Source organism: Pteropus medius, unplaced genomic scaffold (genome assembly GCF_902729225.1).
Source record: "Pteropus medius unplaced genomic scaffold, Ma_sr-lr_union100, whole genome shotgun sequence".
Lineage (NCBI taxonomy): Eukaryota > Metazoa > Chordata > Mammalia > Chiroptera > Pteropodidae > Pteropus > Pteropus medius.
The window spans coordinates 11,091,579-11,112,426 of record NW_024350926.1 but is presented as its reverse complement, the minus strand read 5'-3'; the positions used below and the strand labels follow the sequence as shown (position 1 = coordinate 11,112,426).

Below are 20,848 nucleotides of genomic sequence, written 5' to 3'. Positions count from 1 at the left end.
GAGAAAGAAAGGGAAATGGGGAAACGGGAAGGGACTGAAGATGGAAGAAGCGATGCTCAAAATAAAGACGAAAGGAATTTTTAAAAAATGCACAGAAGAAAGTGCAGGTAGGAGGGAAGTCAGAAGAGGCAGGCAGGTAAGAGGAAGACAGACCTCGCAGGCCAGGACTGCCGGGTTTCGGCGGTGGGGCGGGCCCGGACTTCGGGAGGCCACGCCCAGTGGGCGGCCCAGGGCTGGAGCCTCGCCTCATGGGTGGACTGGGACCTGGTGAGGCCACGCCCCACGGGCGGACCAAGACTTCAGGAAGCCACGCCCCGTGGCGGGGAGAGGGCGGGACTTCCTGTCCGGTGCTTTTCCTTTTCTCCCTCCGGAAGAGCCGAGCCGCGGATCCCGCCGGGAGCGCGGGGAGCCGGACGCCCTCCAGCCCGAGGTGAGCCCTGTGTCCCCGCGACCCCGCGCTGGCCCGGGCAGGGCGCCTTCGCTCCCGAGGTGGTGTCCTGAGCCACCGCGGCCGAGTGACCCCACGCGCGGCCCCCAGGTTGCTAGGTGGATTCGCCGTCGCGACCTCACTGCGGCCCTGCGGCAGCTCATGTAGAGTAATGTCCCCTTTTCATCCTACCGATTCCCAAGAAGCTCGGGGACCTGGCGTCTGCCCAGGGTCACCTCGTCACGGCGTAAGGGATGGGGCAGCGTCCCGATGCCCTGCTGGGCACAGGCGACAGGAAGGTGGCATGACTCCTCACGCCGGGAAGGCGGTGACCAGGACAGAAGCAGTCGGGAGTGCTTCAGGTCTTTCGGAGAATGAAGGTGACTGACGCGTGGCCCCTGGCACCCAGAGACGTCGTACTCAGGTGGCTGGGAAGATGGGGCCTGCCCACCAGCGGCCGGAAAGTGAGGAGCACGTCGCTGAGGGCCGCAGAGCTGTGCTCGTGTGCCGGGCTCCTGCAGGCCAAGGCGTCCTCGCAGCGCCCGCCCAGCTGCATGTGCCCTCCAAAGGCACGGGGTCAGACTCGGACCCAGCGGCTGCCTGCTGAGGTGACTGGCATTTATAGCTGCAGGCCATGCCTCTCCTCTGAGCTCGGGGTTCATACAGTCCGCTGCCTAATCGACATGCTTGTTGGGTTTCACAATTAAACTCTTGAGCTCCCCAACTCCCACCTAAATCCCCAAATGAACTATTTTCTGTTGCTCCCTGTTTCAGTAGATGTCACCATTATCCATTTAGTAGCCAGAGTGGGAAGTCCGGGTATCAGGGAACTCTTCCTCGCCCTGATATCCCCCTATCCAATCTATTACTCAGTGTCCCCACTTACCTCCCAAAGCAGACATCTCTTGATTCTGTCGACTTTTCTACCTGTATCCCCAACGCCACCCCAGCCCACGCAGGTGTCCGCCAGCCGCAGCCGTCAGGTGTCCCGTGGACCCCTGCGTTGTAAGCCTAAATCCCCTAACTGATCCGCCCACTCACTCTGCATTTTTCCCTGCACCCGCCAATCAATGGCCGCGCATCATAATCTTATCTCTGAGGCCCCGCCTCCCCAGCCTCATCCCTCCCCGTTTCCCTTGATCCTGAGCTGTCACACTGAGGCCTTTCTCCTCCTCACACATCAGGTGTCCTGCAGTCGTCTGGTCCCTCAGACCTTGGTTTAGTCACGTCCTCAGGAGGACCTTATCCGAAACTCAGGAGCAGGTCAGGGCTGGGGGTAGATGCTTCTCGCACTTGGCCAGCAGAAGCGGCTCAGCGTGCCTGCCCTTTGCCCTTTGCCCTGCCCTCCCCTCCCCCGGCCTCCCCTTTCCTATGCTCTGAGCACCTTCATGGGGGCGCTGGATCTTCAAGATGAAGCTCCGTCAGTTGTTCTCAGTTATAAAGATGACCTAGTTATGGTGGTTTTTATAAATAATGGCGTATTTTTCTGAGGCTGACAGCTTAAAAAGCTTCACTGTCCTGGGTACAGATTTTAGAGCATGGTCCAGCCAGTGGCGAGTTATTTTAGTCTTCCCTTCAGAAGTCAGTGGAAAGCTGGACAGTTCGGAACACCAAAATAGGTTGTTTTTTTTTTTTTTCCCTGTCTGAAACTCAGGAAGAGAAGTTTCTTTTTTGCTTTATTATTATTATTTTTCAGTCCTGGAATTTTCTTTCCAGCACTCCCAAGTGCCTCTACCTTCTGATATAATAAGGTACATTTCTGTTGAATTTGGATTTTATACCTCTCGTTTCCCCTGGCCTGGATCAGTAATGACATTAATCTGTCATCTGTTTGGAGTGTGTCATTTCTTTATTTGGCTTATGAAGAGATACTATCCCTTATGCTGTTGGCTTGTGAAATTCATACAGCGAACTTGTGCTAAGTAAATTGCTGGCAAAGACAAGTTATACCCAGTCTATGGGTACAACTGCTGCCCCATCCTAAACAGAACAAGCAGGCCGTGAAGGGGCAAGAGCTGTCCCTGAGTCTGCTGAGCCACACGGCCTTCAGCTCAAAGTAGCCCACGTGCCACACGGGCACATTCTGGGGAGACTTGTTCTGAACCCCTTCAGATGCACCTGTCTTTGAAAATATTTCTGTGTCCTCCATTCCCCAAACCAGAGTTGTTGTCGTTTTAATCTGATGTGATATGGGCACTTCGGGAGACATTCTTGGAGTATTTTTTGCTCTGAAAATGTTTCTGCGGTGGAAGGGGAATCAGTGAGGTAGCAATGTTTTAACCGGGTCCACCAGTGAATCTTGAAAGAAAAGTGAACTCTAGAATCAGGAAGCAAGTGAGACTCGTGAAAAAGTACTTTGCCGACCGAGATGCTTTGTGGACTGACTGCTCTGTGATTCAGACTTTCAGAGCTTTGCGAACCTCTCGTCCTGAGCCGCGTTGAATCTGCCCGGAAGATGGCGGACCCTTGGCAGGAGTGCATGGACTACGCAGTGGCCCTAGCCAGACAGGCTGGAGAGGTACAGATGGGGACCTCGGCGGCCCCTGCGTGGTGGCCGTGGGCAGCCGTGGGGGCCTGGTCAGATCAAACGCATCTCCAGCTGCGTTCATTTCACTGAGCACTTGAAACACAGTGAATACTCCAGCTTCATGTCGTTAACTTTTTGTGATGACAGTTGTGAATCTGAAAGAGGATATAAGATTATATGATTTTGTCCCGAAAAAAAGGTCATAACCACTACAGGCTTATTTTATAAACATCATGGTAGGAATTTTTTAAGGATATCATTTAAGACAGTCCGAATGTTTGAAACCATTTTTGTATTTCATTTTTCAGTTTGATTTAAAATTACTTATGCTTTTTCTTTTGTTTACCAAAAAAATCTCTTCAGGTGGTTCGTGAAGCTCTTAAAAATGAAATGAATGTTATGATTAAGAGTTCTCCAGCTGATTTGGTAACCGCAACGGACCAAAAAGTTGAAAAAATGCTTATCTCTTTCATAAAGGAAAAGTACCCATCCCACAGGTATTGCTTATTTCAATTTCAAATGATAAAATGAACCTTGGTTGGAGTCGATATTTTAGACAAAAATTTTGATTCTGGACGCAGAAGTGGACTTGAGCCGACTGAGCTGAAAAGGGGTTTGTGTGCGGGGTGCAGGGCAGCTCGGAAGCCCTGACACGGAGTCGGGCTGGGCCTGGGCAGGGCGGACCTGGCTGCGGTCACCAGGCCCCTGATGCTGATGCCGCTGCCTTCGCTCCCGATTCCGCGTCCTGGGCAGGACCCCCTGCTTGCTGGACCCGGGCTGTCTGCCCAGCTCAAGCCGTCAGGGAGCAGCCAGTGGCTCTTCGGGCTCATCGTAGTCAGGCGTGTGTGGGTGCTGCGGAGCTGACGTGACAGGTGTCTGCCGGAGGCATGATCTGGAAGTTCCGTTTCTCTCTCTGAACTGCAGACTTTCACATGGGAGCGTTAGAGGGTCTGCAGGAAACACCGAAGTCAGGGCTGTCTCCCAGGCACAGACATAGCAGAAACGTCATCATTCTAAAGCTTTAGCTCTGTCACCCTCCACTTTTCCGGTCACGCCATTGGCCATCCGTGGCATCTCAGCCATTGAGCAGAAAAAATGTTTAAAGCTGCAACTAAATATACTTCTTCTCAATGAAAGGATGTACAACTTAGAGGTGAAAATCATCATAATTATCATTAGGCCGGGTCAATATTGAAGAAAGGGAAAATACAAAAACAAAAGCAGGAAAGGAAAGACGAGAACGCTGAGCTCCGACGCCGTTTGGGCGTTCGCCCGAGGGTGTCCACAGCGTGCCTTAGGGAGGCCTCAGACGCAGTGGTCCAAGGAGGTGAGCTGCCTTCTCGATGCCTTATTTAATGCTCTCTGTTTTAGCTAACTATTGCTGCGTAGCGAACTACCCTAAGACTTAGCAACCCTAGACATGCCTCTACTGATCTTGGCATTGCATTTGAGAATTTTGAATTCTTTTATTTTTCACATGACTTTGCCCTGGGGGAATAAAGTTTTCTCCAGGGGAAAGCGTGGTGTGTAGACTTTAGTTGTGTTTTATAGTAGACTCTAGCGAAGGAGGTGTTAAGATTTGAAAACTGTCGAAAGCAGTGTCAAGAGCTGGAGTTTGTCACTCTCGCCTTTAGTTTCATTGGTGAGGAGTCCGTGGCGGCCGGGGAAAAATGTGTCTTAACCGACAACCCCACGTGGATCATCGACCCTATCGATGGAACGACCAACTTTGTGCACAGGTGAGTCTTTAAAACTGTGATGTTGTATTACTGCTGGTATGTTGACGGAACGGACCGTTAGAGTACTCTGTCATGAACACGTGTCCTTCAGAGAATTGTGTACTTTGGAGAGTGAAACGTGTTACGCAGCATTTTCATCAGATATGGAAGAGGCGACTTGGGCCACGGAGGGCCTGGTCGCCACCCTTCTCGCTTTGGGAGTCATATGCGCACGGAAGCAAGCAGCACGCTGCTTCAAGGGCAGTTAGGAAGCTAATGGGGCCGGCGTTGGGGTGTTGTCCTTATAGAGTGGGTTTAATCCAGGAGGAAAAACTGTTAAAAAGAGTGCGGGTTGTAGGATCCACAGACCTGGGCTTGAATTCGGGTACTTTTTTTATAGGCTCTGTGACTTTGGGCCAGTTACTTAGTCTTTCTAAGCCTCGGCTGTTTTTATCTTATCTGCTAATGGTACCTGCCTCAGACTTGTTGGGAGCCGATGAGTAGTACGTTTATAAGAGAACTTAGCACAGTGCCCGGCACAGGGCGAGTGTGTGACTCGGTGTCTTAGCTCTAAAATAAGGCCCGATGGAGTCACCAGTGAGAGCCGGAGCGAGTAGCTTTGTTTGGGATTGCGCGTAGGTGGTGTGTTGGGAGTCACCACTGTATATATCTGCTGGTACGGGGCGGGTAGAGCCTGTGAAGCCGGGGTCTCCATCGGTGCCGCCATGTTCGTATGGGAGGATGCTCGAGAGGGAGGATGCTTGTGAGATACTGCAACAGAAGGTTATAAAAAGTGGGCTTTTCTTAAAGTAAAAACTCTATTAGATGTCTTGAAAAGTTTTTATTTTGAATAGTTACATGGAAACCATTTCGTCTGTTTTCTTCATCTTGCTTCTCATCTGAGTCAGAAATTACAACCTCTGTGTCCCAACTGCATGGCAGTGCCTGTGGCTGATGGTTGACTTTTCACATGTGAAGCTCCAAGCTGGGTGTTAGAGTTGAGACAAGTTTTATTCTGTACAGTTCATACCTGTGTCTGTAGGTCCCGGCTGTGGGAGAAATGACCAAAGAAACGAAACTTCTTAACCATGATCAATTAAATTTTGTTTTTATTTTTGAAAAAAAAAAAAAAAAAGAAGTTCCTTCTTTGTGGCATTCGACATTGAGAGGATGTAAAATGGCATACAGTGCGGAGTGGCCGTCCCACTTCCATCCCCAGGCCCCGGGCCCCGGCTCGGGAGCCGACCGCTGTGACCAGTCTCTTGGGCGGCCAGTCAGAGGTGTCGTGCCTTAGAGCTTCCTGTGTGTGTCTGTGTACACGACTCCTCGCCCCACCGTTTACACACGGGGTTGCATGCTATACTGTACGCACTGTTCTGGGGGGGGCGGGTAGGTAAGACTTTGTATGAAAAAATTTGTAAGCAGTTATATTATAAAAAGTACATGTTTATTGAAAATAAGGTTTATCCTGGTAAATTTGTATTTTTGTGTTTTTTTTCCTCCAAAGATTTCCTTTTGTTGCTGTGTCGATTGGCTTTGTTGTAAATAAAAAGGTACGTTACATAGATTTATGGTTGGTAATATGCCTTGCTCTCATTTTGCTAGAAAAAGTAAGTGTTTCCCCATAATAAATTTAGGTTTGTCTCTATATTCAATGTACACAGCTGTATTATTTTGAAATAAGCTACAGGACAGTTAAAATTATCATGATACTTTTTCCAGTGGAGAAAGTTTAATGCTTTTTGAGAAGCAAGAGTTATAAGGAAAAAAACACACCCAAATAACTGAACTACAATTTAGTATTTAATCCCATTCTATGTGTAATAGAGTCAGATGCAGTAGGAGTTGACACATGACCTTAAACGCTTAAGGGAAGAGGTGGGATTTGAACCGGGAATGCTGTATTCGGTGTCGGTGAGACACCAGGCAGGGGCCAGGGCATGGCTGGGAAATGGAGTGTGTGAGGCCCAAAGACTTGCTATGTCTGAACCCAGTGGAGCAGAATCTGTAGGTGTTGGCGTCTCCTTGTGGTCTGGCTGTTTGATCAGACGATGAGTGATGTTTGTGAACAGCTTACGAACCTATCTTTAAGCAGCTCTCACACAGGTAAGAAATCTCTGAAAACGAAAACACAAATTAATGCAAATGCAGCCTTAGCCACGGGGCTGTGCTGATGGGTGAGAACGGGCGGAAGGAGCTCACTGACCGGCCACTCGGCCCTGGGCCGCGTGTGCACTGACTGGCCACTCGGCCCTGGGCCGCGTGTGCTCCGGCCACAGAACCCACGCCCAGTTCAGCGCCAAAGTTAGATGCGTGAACGGATGAAAATAACATGTGGTGGAACCACAGCAAAAGCCCCGCGAAGAGGATGTGGCGAAGTCTGCCCCAGAAAAAGGTCTTAGCATTGGGTCGTGTGAGCCGAGTCTTAGAACATCACGGGTCCGCCAGGTCAGGAAGGAAAGGAAAGCATCTTAATGAGGACCGCTTGGAGAGCATCAGGTGTGCGGGGAATGGAGAGGTGGGCGTCTGGGCGAGTGACAGCTGGAGCGCGGGAGGGAGCAGGGTCAGTGACGTGAGCCAGTGTGATCTTCCTGGCAGCTGGGGCCTGTCCACGCCAGAACGTGTAGATGTGCATTTTAGGCAGTAGGGAACCAGAGGCGTCTGAGTGCGGAGGGACAGGTGATTCCGGCAGCGTGGGGATTAATTCCGGGCAGGCAGGTGCTTCCGAACGAAGGTGGCACAGTGAGAATGGCGGAGGAAATGCCCAAATCGAAGTACAGCCTGGAGGAGGGCTGAGGGGGTGGGGAGCGAGGCCGGACCGGGCGGTGAGCGTTTGACCGCCGTGGGGAGGTTTCTGCAGAGTAGGCTCCTACTGGGATGACAAAGCTGGTGCTCGTTGATTTGTGGGCTGGAAAGAACCAACCCGTGAGAACATGACGAGCTAAACTAAACGGGGAATGGAAGAAAGGAAAGAATGGAGAAACGCCGGGGACACAGCTCGTAAGGGTTAGGCGGAGAAGGAGGTCCTAAAAAAATGACACCAAGACGGGGCATTGAGCGGGGCAGGAGGGCTGGGGGGCCTCCCAGAACCCTGGAGGCACTGGATGGAGTACCGAAGAAGCATTGGGGACCGTCAGCTGTCACCAGTTCTTCAGAGAAGCCACTCGGCCAGTGGGAGTTAGTTCACTGTGCCCTCTTCGCAGGGAGTGTCCGAAGCAGGCGTGCGTGCGGCAGAAATCGAGTCGCGCTGGATTAAGAGAATGGGAGATGCACAGTGTAGACTAGACCTTGGCAGTGAGGGAAGAGCAGAAGATAACATTTTGGAGGTTTTGTAAGGGAGGGAGAAATCTGGGGAGAAGGTACCAGAATCGATTTTCAAGACAACAGGGGTCAGCGGATGGAGCGGCTTTTCGGAGAAGTGGGTCAGGGTCGGAATCGTAACTCAGCGGGGAGGACTCAGCTTAGCAAGCGGGAAAGCTCTGTCCTCATCTGAGGCGAGAGGCAGAGGTCAAGGTTGGGTCAAGGTTGGCGCTCTCACCTTAAGAAGCGGACGCACGGGAGTCAGCGATTCAGATCCGAGGCCCTCCTCCCTCTGGTTAATCTCCATGTGAGTATTTTAAGGGTCTCGCAGTTTAGCCATTTGACAGCACTACTCGTCAGGATACCAAGTTTTCTTAGAAAGAGTATTGATGTCACGGAGACGAATAGCCAGCTTGGGTAAAGGAAACTTGTTTGTCGTCCGCAGATGGAGTTCGGAGTTGTGTACAGCTGCGTGGAGGACAAGATGTACACGGCCAGGAAGGGAAGAGGGGCTTTCTGTAACGGGCAGAAACTGCAGGTTTCACAGCAGGAAGGTGGGTCGACCCTCTCTCTCATTTTCGGTGCGATTGTTACGATGTACTTGTATTTTGTTGTTTGGGGATGTTAACCGATTCAATGTGGAAAAAGCAGGTGGAGCTGAACAACCACACTTCCGGGTCAGCGCTCGGCAGGTGCAGGGGCGGGAGGGTGAGGGGCTGGCTCTGTGCCCCCAGAGACTTCGTGGTGCCTGACTTCAGCAGCTGCATCCCAAATTCTTCGTAGAATCCCTCAGTCTGATGCCACTGGGATCAGTTATTACACAGGAAATTGGAAAAAATTCTGTTAAAGTTGAGAGTTATTAAAAATGATGCCTATACGTTTTTTATGATTGTGACAGTTGGCATTGCAAGTGTTCTTTCTGTGTGACGGAAAGCCGATCGAGGTTTCGAGTCACCCTTCTTCCATAAACCGTGTCCAACATTTTACATAGTTCGTGCTTCAGATTCTTTTAAATGCAGCAGGAACTTAAAGATACTTGCAAAACAATTTGAATTCAGAATCCCCCGACGCTGTCAGGATTTTTCTCCTCGAATGCTTAGTTTGAGAACAGATTTTTTTCATTTCCTTTTTTATAGAGCTCTAAGAGCCTGAAGATTGGAATAAGCGTCCTGCTTGTCAGGGTGTGAACGTGTGAAAAAAACGTGCCTCAGAATTAGAGCAATGTGGCACTTTCCCAGAAACAGCTCTTTCCCTTTTTTTATTTTTTTTTTCTTCTTACATAGTATTTACTTAGATCGCATGTTTATTAGAAGAAGTAGGGCCGTCATAGGCACGTCGAGGACGATCTGGGGAGCAGACCGGCAGCTGGCGTGAGCACGGCTGTGGGGACCCTGTGGTAGCCTGGAACCAGGCGTGCCGACTTGTCACGAAGGCAGTCACAGTTCCAGAGGGGATGGGCAGCATGGGGCACTGTCACATCAGTAAATGGCGGCCAGACGGGAGAGCTACCGCTTCTAGCTTTCGTTTTATTTTAAATCTGTGTATGTTATTTATTGAATTTAATTTCTAAATTCCACTTTGACATAGTTAAGGTATTTGCTTGTCTCCCTCATGCAGGCAGGCGGGGTGCTTATACTCTCCACTTTGGGGGCATGGTCTAAAAAGCTCCCCTCTCTGATGTTGTAAAACGGCCACTTAGGGAAAATACATTTATCAGTATTTCAACATTTAAAGCCTTAGAAGTAAACAGATTTGATACAATTGGAAAGAGAGGGAAAAATGTCTTATTTTATTCTGAATTACAAGTGTCAAATTTTTACCAGAATTCTTATTATTAAACTCACGTGATTATGTACCACATTTTCTTTTAGATATTACCAAGTCCCTCTTGGTGACAGAGCTGGGCTCTTTAAGGACACCGGAGACTGTCAGGATTATTCTCTCTAACATGGAAAAGCTTCTTTGCATTCCCATTCATGGGTAAGCTCCTCTCATTCACCCCGAAAGTCCCAGTAACTTAACGTTTTAAAGAATGAATCTTCGTTTAGAAATGACACTTTTTATTAATAGCCATAGGATCAGTACCATAATTCTAATTTCGCAATGTAATTTAAAAACTTCTACTTGAAAATAGTTTCGAACGAGAAATTTTGCAGAAATAGTATAATACAAAAACGTCATAGTAACATTCCTAGTGAAAGGAAGTCCAAACTACATTTCTTGAAAATGCAATTTCGCTGTTTTTCTTTATATGTTGTTTTGAGAAATCCGATGCCCGTCTCATTTCCTTGGCCCTTAAATTATTCCTGGTTCACTTGGAGCCTCTGGGAATTTTTTTTTTTCTTTTAATCTGTCATGGCTTGTTGTTTACAAGGATATATTTTGGAATTGCTCATTCTGGGAGCTTTCTCCTTCAACCTGTAGATTACTGTCTTTTTCCCCCAAGTTTCTTGAGTCACAGTTTTAAGAATTAGCTGAGGCCTGCCGTTTTCGTCGTCTTCCGCGGAGACCCCGGTGAGCGACGGCCCCGCTCGCGTCTTCCGTCCGGGCCGCGGCTCTGGCCCTTTTCACTCCTTCCTCGTGCTGTCGCCCCTCCCCGCCCTGTCCTGCGCCGTCGTTCGCACCTGTTCTTTTTGGAGTCCCTTGTAGTTTAGTCTTGTTTACTCCACTTCTTGTCTGAGTTCAATTCTCTTCTTCTGTTTCTTCCTTTTCTGAGGGGGGAGGGGAGGATTCCATTTCTGTGTTCAGTTTTTATATTTCTGAATTAACACTTTCCCCCATACTCACAAGCATTTGTTTGAGGGTATTTAATTCAGATTGGGTTGTTTTCGGTTTCAGTTTTCTCTCTTTTATTGTTGATTTTTGGGGGGAGCCTTTATCAACCAAAAAAACCCCACAACCCGCATTAGCAGCATCTCGCGTTTAGTTTTGCCGTCGTGTGCGTGGGCGTGGTCCCCTTCTTTGCGTTTGTCTCCGTCGTGTGATCGGAGCTCCTGGTTTCCGAGCTCCTTAGCCCGTCAGTTCTGTCTCCTGTGCATTTGCTCCTGTGAGTGTCTGTTGAGGGTGGAGGGCGATGGGCATGTCTTGTTTCTCTTTCATTCCTACAGGAGCCTTAATTTTTCTCTCTTAGTTCCTACTTTTTCTTCACTTCATTGTCTCCAAGAGGGATCGCCTCATTTTTTTAGATTGAGATTGATTGACAGATGGCATCGTGTTAGTTTCAGGCACACGTCATGGCGGGTATAGATTGTATAGATTGCAGTAAGTCGTTAGCCTCCGTCCCTACACAGTTCCTGAATTTTTTTTCTTGTGATAAGACCGTTTAAGATCTACTCTCTTAGCAACTTCTGACACGCAGCACGTATTAACCACAGTCTCCATGCTGTCCCATGCCTTGTTTATTTTGCAACTGGAGGTTCCTGCCTGTCCACCGTCTTCACCCATTGCACTGACCCCGAGCCCCGCCTCCAGCAACCACCAACCTCTTCGCTGTATGTATGAGCTCAGAGCTTTGCGTTTTTCAGATTCCACAGGCAAATAACGTCTTCTGTCTTATCTGATTTTCCCGGGGCCGGGATGTTTGGCTCTGCCTCCTCGGGGATGTTTGGCTCTGCCTCCTCGGGGATGTTTGGCTCTGCCTCCTCAGGAGCCGGGCTGTGAAATACCAGATTGCGATCTGTGTTCATACCTCACTTGCCCTTTCTTGGGGCGGGGGAGGTTTGTCTGTTCCCTCTGCGTCTTCTGCTCCATCTGCTCTTGATGAGCCAGAGAGCCTCCCGCCCCCCTGCAGCTCCCTGCGCCAGAAGCTGCGGCGCTGGCGCTCGGCTGCCCTTCCCTGTCTGGTTTGTCTCTCCCCCTCCTTGGACGTAGTTTGAGAATCTGTTTTCAGATTCCTAGAATTGCTGAAGGCATGGCTGCTCTGGGCTTTACTTTTCCTCTTTACTGATTTTCTTTTTTTTTTTATTTCAGAGCGAAGGTAACAGGGGAGTTTTAAATTAGAATGCTTGTTCTCCAGACCCAGAGTCGTTCTGTAATGAAAGTTATAAGCAAAACATTAAAAGCAAATATTAAACAGTTGTATCCACTTATGCTTAAAATTTTAAGAAAACCTAGAGGTTTGAGGTTATTACTTTGACATGGTTGCTGGGTAAGTTAAGTAGCATTTCTCTGACCCTTGTAGCATGATAATAATAATATTGATAAAGCTGTTGAATAACCGTAGATTTTTGTGGTTTTAATTCGCTATCAGTTGTTTCTACCTTTTTCCTTTGCAAATGTCGTCGCTGAGTTATAAGACCGTTAGAACCGAGCAGAGGACATGTAATAATCCGGCCGTGTTTGCAGGCGAGTGGGCTGAGGTTCAGAAGGGCACAGGGGCTGCCTGGGAGCACACAGCGAGAGGGCGCTGTGCGGGGACCTGGCTTCCAGACCCCTCCCTGCTTCCGATGTTGACTTGTCAGGGGTCAGGACTGAGGTCCAGGGTGAGCGCTGCACGGCCTGAATTCCAGGCTGTAAATCTCTGATCTCTATGGTAAATGGAAGCGTCGCTGTCAGGGAGCTATGGAACCTTCCAGAGTGACGTCCTGGAGGGAAACGCAGGACGACGGCAGAAGCCGCAGCCAGGGTGCCATCGACACGGGGACTGATACGGGACAGAGTGGCCGCGTGAGCCAGGAAGGGGCTGCGAGTGGTTTATGCCTTCAGCCCCCCGTTGCTCCATTGCCTGGAGACAAAGTAAGCCGTGACCTTCATTTCAGGACATTTTTCAAAAGTATAACCAGGAAAGTGTCACCAAGAAGGACAGACTCACTGATTTCTTTCTGTGACCTTCTGCGTTCACCTGATTCCTGTTTCTGCGCAACCTCGGACATGTCATCCACGCCTGACGCCGTGAAGGGCTTCCAGGTTCCAGTTAGGGACAGGGGCCGAGGCAGCGCACAGCTGGCGGCCGTGTCCCCTCCGCTGGCGCAGCGCCAGGGGCTCCTGTGGTGGACTTTGCCGTTTTCCTCGCGGACGCGGCACTGGCCTGCCCGGCCCCATGTCGCTGTCCTGTGCGGGCGCCTTGGGACCCTGTGTCGCTGGCTGCCCTGTGTGGGGCGCCGCATCCGCGGTTTATAGTCCTCGCGGCCGGTGGCCGAGGTGCATGGTGGCCCGTTTGGAGGACAAGAAAGCTCCAATCTGGAGGAGAAACCTTTGCAAAATTACAGTTTTTAAGCAGCTGAGCAGGGAGCAAACTCAAACCTTTGTGATACCCAAAGCCGTCCTTTTTACCGGGTTTAGACAAATACGAATATGTATACATCCCATGATAGCAGAATTATAGTGTTTTCTTCATTTTTTTTCCAGAAAATATCTTTGCCTTAATGTTTAGCTGATTAAATTGCTTTGTGAGGATTAATTTTGTCATTTTATAGTGTGCCGTGGTAATCTGATCTTATATATTTTTAGTTTAAAAGTAGATACGACCTTTTTTCCCACGGGTCCTCTAGGTTGGTTCGGCTTACCGTGGCCAGCACTCACAGTAAGCCGCGGTGAGGAGGAGGAGGCCTTCTTGAAAGCATTCTTTCTTCAGTCTCGCTTTTCAATGCTGTCTGTTAGGATCCGAGGCGTTGGAACCGCGGCGGTCAACATGTGCCTGGTGGCCAGTGGGGCGGCAGACGCGTACTACGAAATGGGCATCCACTGCTGGGACATGGCGGGGGCTGGCATCATTGTCACCGAAGCTGGCGGCGTGCTCATGGACGCGACAGGTAAAATGACGGGACGGGAACGCGCTCTTCTCCCGACGTCTTTTGGACTTTCCTCCGTATGGAGCTTCTTTCTTTTAACGTGTAATATGTTATACTTCAACCCTTAAAGGCAAAACGAGCCACGTAATTTTCTGCAAAATCAAAGTAAACATGGGGGTAGAGGCACAGAAGGGTAAGACGCTCATGGGGGGTGTAGCTGAGCATCTTCAGATGTCAGTAGCAGCGGCTCTTGAGAGGCTCCAGAGAAGTCTAGAAGGTTCCCGAACCTGAAGACTATACCAAGAGCTCTTTGAATGGTGACCGGGTGGTGGTCGGTGATGCTTTCCTCCCCCATCACTTGGTGCCTTGGGCCTGGAGAGGTTAAGTACTTTGAACTGGCGGTGAATTTTTAAAAGTGAAGGGTGAACCAGGGTTTAGGAATTCACCGGTGACCTGGGGGAAAGGCAGCGAAGCGGTCAGGAGCCAGGAGGGGGAGTGGCGTGAGCACGCCTGGAGTCGGACTCACGGACTCACGTCCCAGAGGTTAAAGAGTTAACGAGTAACAAAGGGCGAGCGACGTTTCTGGTTTAGCTGAGACCCGCCCTCCCTCAAAACTGGTGCTTACTAGGGAAGGCATAGAAACTCTCTTATGTATTGTATTGCCACAGCTTAAACAGTATGGTTATGTGACAGAGTGGCCTTTTAAAAAGACACTGAAAGCGTTAAAACGCATGATCGACCAGAGCACGTACACTACACTAGTTTCAGAGGGATTCTTTCTGTACGAGATGTGACCATTTTCCTTATTTGATTTGGTTTTAGGTGGACCGTTTGATTTGATGTCACGAAGAATAATTGCCGCAGGCAGTAAAACCCTAGCAGAAAGGATAGCCAAAGAAATTCAGATAGTACCTTTTCAAAGAGACGATGACAATTAATCACGACAGGCTGGCTCGCATAGGCGTCACAGATTCGCTGACATATGATGGCGTTCAGGATGTAAGATGCCCGTTTCGGTTGTATAATGTGATTGGTTTAAATCGTCTTCGATGTCCGGATGAAAAATTGCTACTTGTTCCATATTTTACTAAGACTAGTATGCAAGAATAGATGAAATGTTTGTTTCATTGTTTGAAAAAAATTTGTGCATAAGAATGTGCTTTGGGAAAAATACACAGGCTATTGATGAGATAGGTATCACACATCAACTGAAGTAATCAACTAGCAATTTAGAGTTTCTAAGTCTGTATGAGCCTCTGAAATTTTGACTATGTCCCTAAGCATTTTTAATTAGAAAGTTCACTTTTTGGGAACAAAATTTCTCTTTAGATTCAAAAGCCATATTTAATTGAATGTGTAAGAAGTATGGTGAATTCTTACAGCAAGGTGTCTTTCTTTGCAAAGAACCTTGTTTTGTGCATCTGTATATGTGTAGCACCCAGCACAGTACCTGACAAATAGTTGGCCATCCAAAACTAAGCATCTAAAGAATGGGTGTTTTGAAGGTAGCAATTCCTCGTTATAACAGATACATAAAGTAATGAGCTCACCGTTCCGTATTTTTTCTTCAGGTTTTGAAGTAAAAATTTCCTAGTCCTTTGAATAGTTCACATTACCATTGCTTTTCACATCTCATCTCCATAGCATTTCAATGACCATGCTGCCAGATGCGTTCGTTATGCGGGCGTATCTGCAGTGAGCGTGTTTTCCACGACGCTGCGTGACAGCATTTGTTTGGATGCCTCTCAAGTCCCATGTTCAGACTGATCTGATTGAGCCCGGGAACCTTGAACTTGGCAGACAAATTATATCGACAGTGGAACTGTTTCTTCTTTCTCAGAGTCCTCATGTAACTCTGTTGCCACTGGTTTCTCTCATGCCTTTAAATACTCCTTAGTCTTTGGCTTACCAAACTCAAAAAGAAAATCGTTCTGGTTCATAGAGACTTGTAAAGGTTAATTTATTGTTTAGTCTTGTCCTTGGCATGTGAATAAACTACCGAGATTTGTCACAGGCATATGTGACCCTTGTGTTTGAGGAAAGGAAATGCGCTTCTATAAAGTCTTCAAGGAAGGGAGTTGTCTTGTGTACACCTAATACAGTAAATGTATATGATTCTAAGATCGCAGTATTATAATTGTGTGTTTGTGCCCTTTGGTCGTGTGCAGTAAAAACATCTCACTGTATTATTCTAAGCTTGTTTTGCAATTCAATTTATTTTAATTAAGATTATTATGAATAAAGTTTTAAATAAAAAGTGTAATTGAAATTTCCATTATTAGGGGTTATAGTCTAAACTACTTTTTTGCTTATTCCTTTTAGTAACTCACAATACATTTCCCTTGATAAGAAATATAATATTTAGCATTTGTTGAGCACATCAGGCATTAAGCTAAGCACTTGACATCCACGATCATATTAATCCCGACGGTGTCCCCAGGAGAGATTATTGTCCTCATCTTACAAGGCACGAGGATGTGATTTAATCACCCAGTTTCCCTGCCCGAGGTGACAAGCAGGAAACTCACGAAGCGAAAGCGCTGGGTCCACCGTCTTAACCCATAAATAGTGGTCCTTGCCTTGGCTGCCCGCGAGAATCTCCTGGGACTATTTAAACGCGTCGCTTGGGTCCCACCTGAGGGAATCGGATCTCCCCGGTCTGCGGTGTGGCCTGGCCCTCTGTGTTTTTAGGTTTCCCAGATGAAACAGTGGGTCGCCAGAACCGAGAACTGTTTCCTGCCCTGAGCTACTTCCCAGAAGCACCCCGGTTCTTAGAAGCGGCCCCCTCACCCACCTGCCCCTCCCACCTCCACAGACTTCGGAGGGATTCGCGGTATGAGTTGCTGTCTCAAAACTGAAAGGTGGTTTTGAGTGACCCTTTTGCCACCAGATGAGACGGATTTGAAAATTACTGTACCGGCTTCTTTTATTTCCACGAACTACCGCTAGATGGCAGACGACACACGGAGAATCATCTATGCAGACATCTTTCCTTCAAATAACCTCATTAGCCCATACTTGGGTTTAATAATATAGTGCTAAAACCAGGGTGGTTTTTTCACGAATCGAATCGCTCTGTGTTGCGAGTCAACTCCCATTCCCTTCGGCAGAGCCGTGGGTCCCCTGCTCGCACTGCAGCCTGGGTTTCGATCCTCTTCCAGCTTTAGCATTAAAAGGGGGATCATGAGTCAGAAACACCCAGAAAGCGAAGTGTTTGTGTCTGCTACCACACTGGGAACACTCTTCCACCAACAGATTTCTGTGCCCCGTCAAAGAATCGACCAATAATAAAAACACTGACTCACGCCGCTCACCTCCCTGGGAGCTTGTTGCACCCCCACCTTGAAAGGCGGGGTGCTGCACAGCGGCCTATGCCCAGCCTCCTGCTTGGACGTCATGCTCGGATGAGGGAGGCAGCGGCGAGGTGCTGAGCAGCGTTGGGAGAGAAGCATAGTCACGTGATCACTGGTCAGGCTCTCAGCTAGCAAAGGACCTTCGTGTTCCTGACCGCAGGTGGCAGCAGCTGGTCCAGCTACCTCCGAGCTGGGGTGCTCGGGCGGCCTAAAGGGGGTTCATCTGTGGGGCTGCTGGAGCTTTGAGAGGCAATGAGGGTCTCCATTCTAAATTCCTTTCACTTGCTTAGGTTCTCAGGTGTTAAATAATATCGCCGGACCTTACACCTGATGAAAGGTAGGATCGGAGAGATCCAGAGGTGGGAGCAACCTTTCTTAAGGTGGACACATGATCACCAAATCGGCAGAATTTGGAATTCTGCTGGCGGGCCGGAGTGATTCTGGTGTTGGGAGCTCTTCGGGTGGTTCAGGCGAACACAAAAGTCCCTCTTTGCACGAGAATTATACGACCGACTAGGTTTCTCTTCGGACTTGGCCTCTGGAGCGTAGGGGCAAATTTATGGTTCACGGGTGTAGAGATCATCGCACTTTTGCTTTTCCTGTCTTCTGTGTTTTCATCTGTTTGTATTTTTCCTCCTTTCACGTTACTTCTAACTTAAATTCCTGCCACATTACATGTACCCATAAGCCATCTTAAATCCTTTGGGGAACATGACAAGACACAGGTGGGGAGCCAGACGAATATGTAAATAACTATTCCACTCGGCTTCTCTAGACAAAAAACAATACATATATATATATATGAGCCAAGAATACATACATATATACACACATATATATATATACCCTTGGATGACCTCAAGAAAGTTGTGTGCGTGTGCGAGTGTGTGAGTGCTGTGCGTGAGTGTGTGTGTGAGTGTGCACACACGCACATGCTCTCTCGTGCTGGGGAAGGGGCCTGAGGAGGTCATGCAAGTACTTCCGTTTATCAGTGAATGGTTTTTAGCGTTTTCTATCAAAAAGCAGCTGTACTTCCCTGCTGTCCACTAAACGCACGGTCCTTGTAGCAGCGAGCAAACTCGCAGCCGGAGCGGTGGCGTGGGTGTCCCCAGCGGGCCGCCCCTCTCGCTCGGTCCCACGCCTTCCACCTCAGGGTGACCGGAGTGACGTCGCGACAGGTCTCAGTGAAGGGACGCGCGCTCTGCCTGTGGGAATCACGGCTTAAGCCTGGGAGTTTTCCCACGTGGGTCGCAGCTTTCCTTATGTGAGTGAGTGAGCGGCCACGCGTGTGGCGGAGAGAACCAGACTTCCTCCTCGCCTCGCCCCCTCATTCCCAGGGGAAGCTCCGGTGAGACCACGTTTGGGGCATCACCGCTCCTTGGCCTCGGGCAGCCACTGGGTGGCTCGGCCTGACACCACCATCTTAGAGACAGCTGGGCGGCTGGCGGGCTCGCCACACCTCCCAGGCTTTCGCTTTGGGGATATGTCCGTGTCCCATGGCCCCGTCTGTTCTGAGCCAGAAGTGCCAGCTAGGTTGCTCCACACCAAGGTCACCTTTACAGTAACTGGATAAAAATGGGTCGCACTGGTCTAACTGAAGCCCCTCGAGCCTGGTCGATCTGGCTGAGAAATGGTTCCCAGAGCTCTGTGTTGCATCACTGTGCTTGTCCAACAACTGCTGACTTCGAGATGAGTTTTAAGCAAAAGACCTGCCTAGAGACGAGGCTCTCCAGTCCAGCCGACCCCGCGAGGCCTTCTTCCAGGCCAGGCATGGGCTAGGCATCGCAGCGGCTGGGGACGGGGGACTGCAGTCACACGTCGTAAGGAGGGCTGGCATTCAGTGAGCACCTGGCAGTTGAGATACAGAATTCAATTCAATTCGACAGAGTTGAGCATCGGTCACTTATAACAAGCCCAGAACGGGCCAGGAACTCGCCAGGCCACGTAGGTAGCTGCTCGAGTTAGAATGGACAGCTGCTGCTTTTCCCAAACGGCAGGGCGTGGGGGGCGCGTGTGCCCGTGTGCACAGCGAGACGTGCGGATCAGTAACTGTGATACCAAGAGGAAGACAAGGAGGCGTGATGGGGCAGAGGAGGACCGCCACGTGCTGTAGAGATCTGGAGGGAAACCCTGGAGGAGCTGGGAGGTGGCGTGTGACCGGTGCTGGAGGCCGTCGGGACTGGGCGGGGTGGGCGAGGCCCGGAGGAGGAGCTTCCACAGGCAAGGACAAGCGGGACTGGCGAGGTGAAGCGGGGGGGGGGACTCCAGCCTGGTGAGCACCTGGGGTCGGTCTGTGGGCCCATCGGGAGGCCCGCACTTGGGGGGGCCTGGACAATGGCTGGGCCGAGAGGTTTCTCTCATTTGCTGGTGGACTACGCGAGGGGTCGGCAGCAGGGAGACCGTCAGCGGTTGAACCTGGAGGACAGGTAGCAGATCGCACACGGGAGTGGCTCTCGGAAGGCAGCGAGGCCAGATAGAGGACCCTGAAGAGGCCTGAGGAGGACGGGGCGAGGAAGCTGGGCCGTGGGCGGGGGCTCGGGGGAGGCGCAGCCCGGAGCCACTGCAGGGGCACTCCCTGTGGTCAGGGGGCTTGGGTCGGGGGTGGGGCAAGGACAGTCTGGGACACACTGAGCTCCAGCAAGAGCAGGAAACTCAGGTGGATGGAGATGCCCAGAGGACACTTAGAATAGCCACCTAGGTTGGTACCCCGGAGAGAGGCCCGCACGGAGGACACAGGGCACACTCCGGAAGAGGCCGTCGCAGAAAGGCAGAGATCGGAGACCAAGCTCCCGCCCACCAGGATCTTTGGAGACTGTGGGTCCATCTACCTGGAGTCAGCTTTATCCGGGAAGTCGTTTGATATAAAATAAAAGAGAAATCGTGACTCAGAGCAGTTTAACCCCTTCAGAAATTGGTCCCTTGACCTCTCCAAATAAGGTGGGGGTAGCAGCTGTGAACACAAGCTGACTGGAGGAGAGAGTTCGGGTGCCGCGAAAGAATAGGGGTACAGGCCACCGACCAGCATGCCTCACGGAGCCCCCGGGGCGGGGGCCGCCCTGTGACGGCATGGCCTCTCCTGGGCCACCAGCACGGCCTCTCCTGGGTGATATTCACAACTCCCTGGGGTCGTCCTCCTGGTAAATGACCGTCAGCGTGATGTGACCTCTTCTCAGTTTTCTCCTTGCGGCTTGTTCTGCTGCCTGGTGTGACAGGGGCGGACACGGGCGGTTCTGGGCAGGCTGAGGGGGCTGCTCCTGCCCCTTCTCGCCTGACCGGAAGCCTCCCTCCCCTCCCCCCGGCCCTGGACGGTGACACTGCTCCAGGTCGAGTAATCACCCAGCAGTGCCACGGCTGAGCAAACATTTGTCCAGGGCAGAAGCACTTCAGATGGCAAGATTGCTCTTTCAATATTTACCATTCTGCCACGGGCGGCTTAGGCCAAAGCCCTGCTAATGGCTTCCAAACACACAGAGAAAGGTTAATAGATTTGAACCACGGCTATCATGCTCTCCGGACTCTGTGGCGAGTGGCAAATCGTGTCCCTGGAATGACCTAGGAAATGACGACTGTAAAATAAGTAACAGAATCGCGCCGTGGAGACGGGCCCCTGACAGGAGGTGCTCGAGAAGGGCGCTGGCCCCTGCCCTCCCCCTGCATGCCACCCCAAAGCCCCACAGGCTCTTCAAGGGGGAGCCACTCCGTCGTAAAATTTGGGAGAGGCAGCAAGTGAGAATCCGTTTAAAGATCTCGGACCCTTTAAAATTTCAGATCGTGTCACTTGAGACCCGGTTTCC

At 50.2% G+C, this 20,848-nt stretch overlaps 1 protein-coding gene across 4 annotated transcripts; it reads left to right on the top strand.

The window, feature by feature from the left end:
* Positions 1 to 314: 314 nt before the first annotated feature.
* Positions 315 to 15,964, top strand: IMPA1 (inositol monophosphatase 1). Of its 4 annotated transcripts, none has more exons than XM_039841943.1 (9): positions 315 to 430; positions 2,828 to 2,945; positions 3,318 to 3,451; positions 4,589 to 4,693; positions 6,180 to 6,225; positions 8,418 to 8,526; positions 9,844 to 9,952; positions 13,571 to 13,722; positions 14,524 to 15,964. In XM_039841943.1, exons 2-9 carry the CDS (start codon positions 2,883 to 2,885, stop codon positions 14,637 to 14,639), a joined length of 834 nt encoding a protein of 277 aa, XP_039697877.1. In that variant the 5' UTR covers positions 315 to 430; positions 2,828 to 2,882; the 3' UTR covers positions 14,640 to 15,964. The 4 variants fall into 4 exon arrangements, with proteins under 4 accessions (XP_039697877.1, XP_039697876.1, XP_039697874.1 ...); XM_039841942.1 differs by having other exon boundaries at positions 370 to 430; positions 2,836 to 2,945; XM_039841940.1 differs by lacking the exon at positions 315 to 430 and adding an exon at positions 663 to 807.
* The last annotated feature ends 4,884 nt before the right edge of the window (positions 15,965 to 20,848 follow it).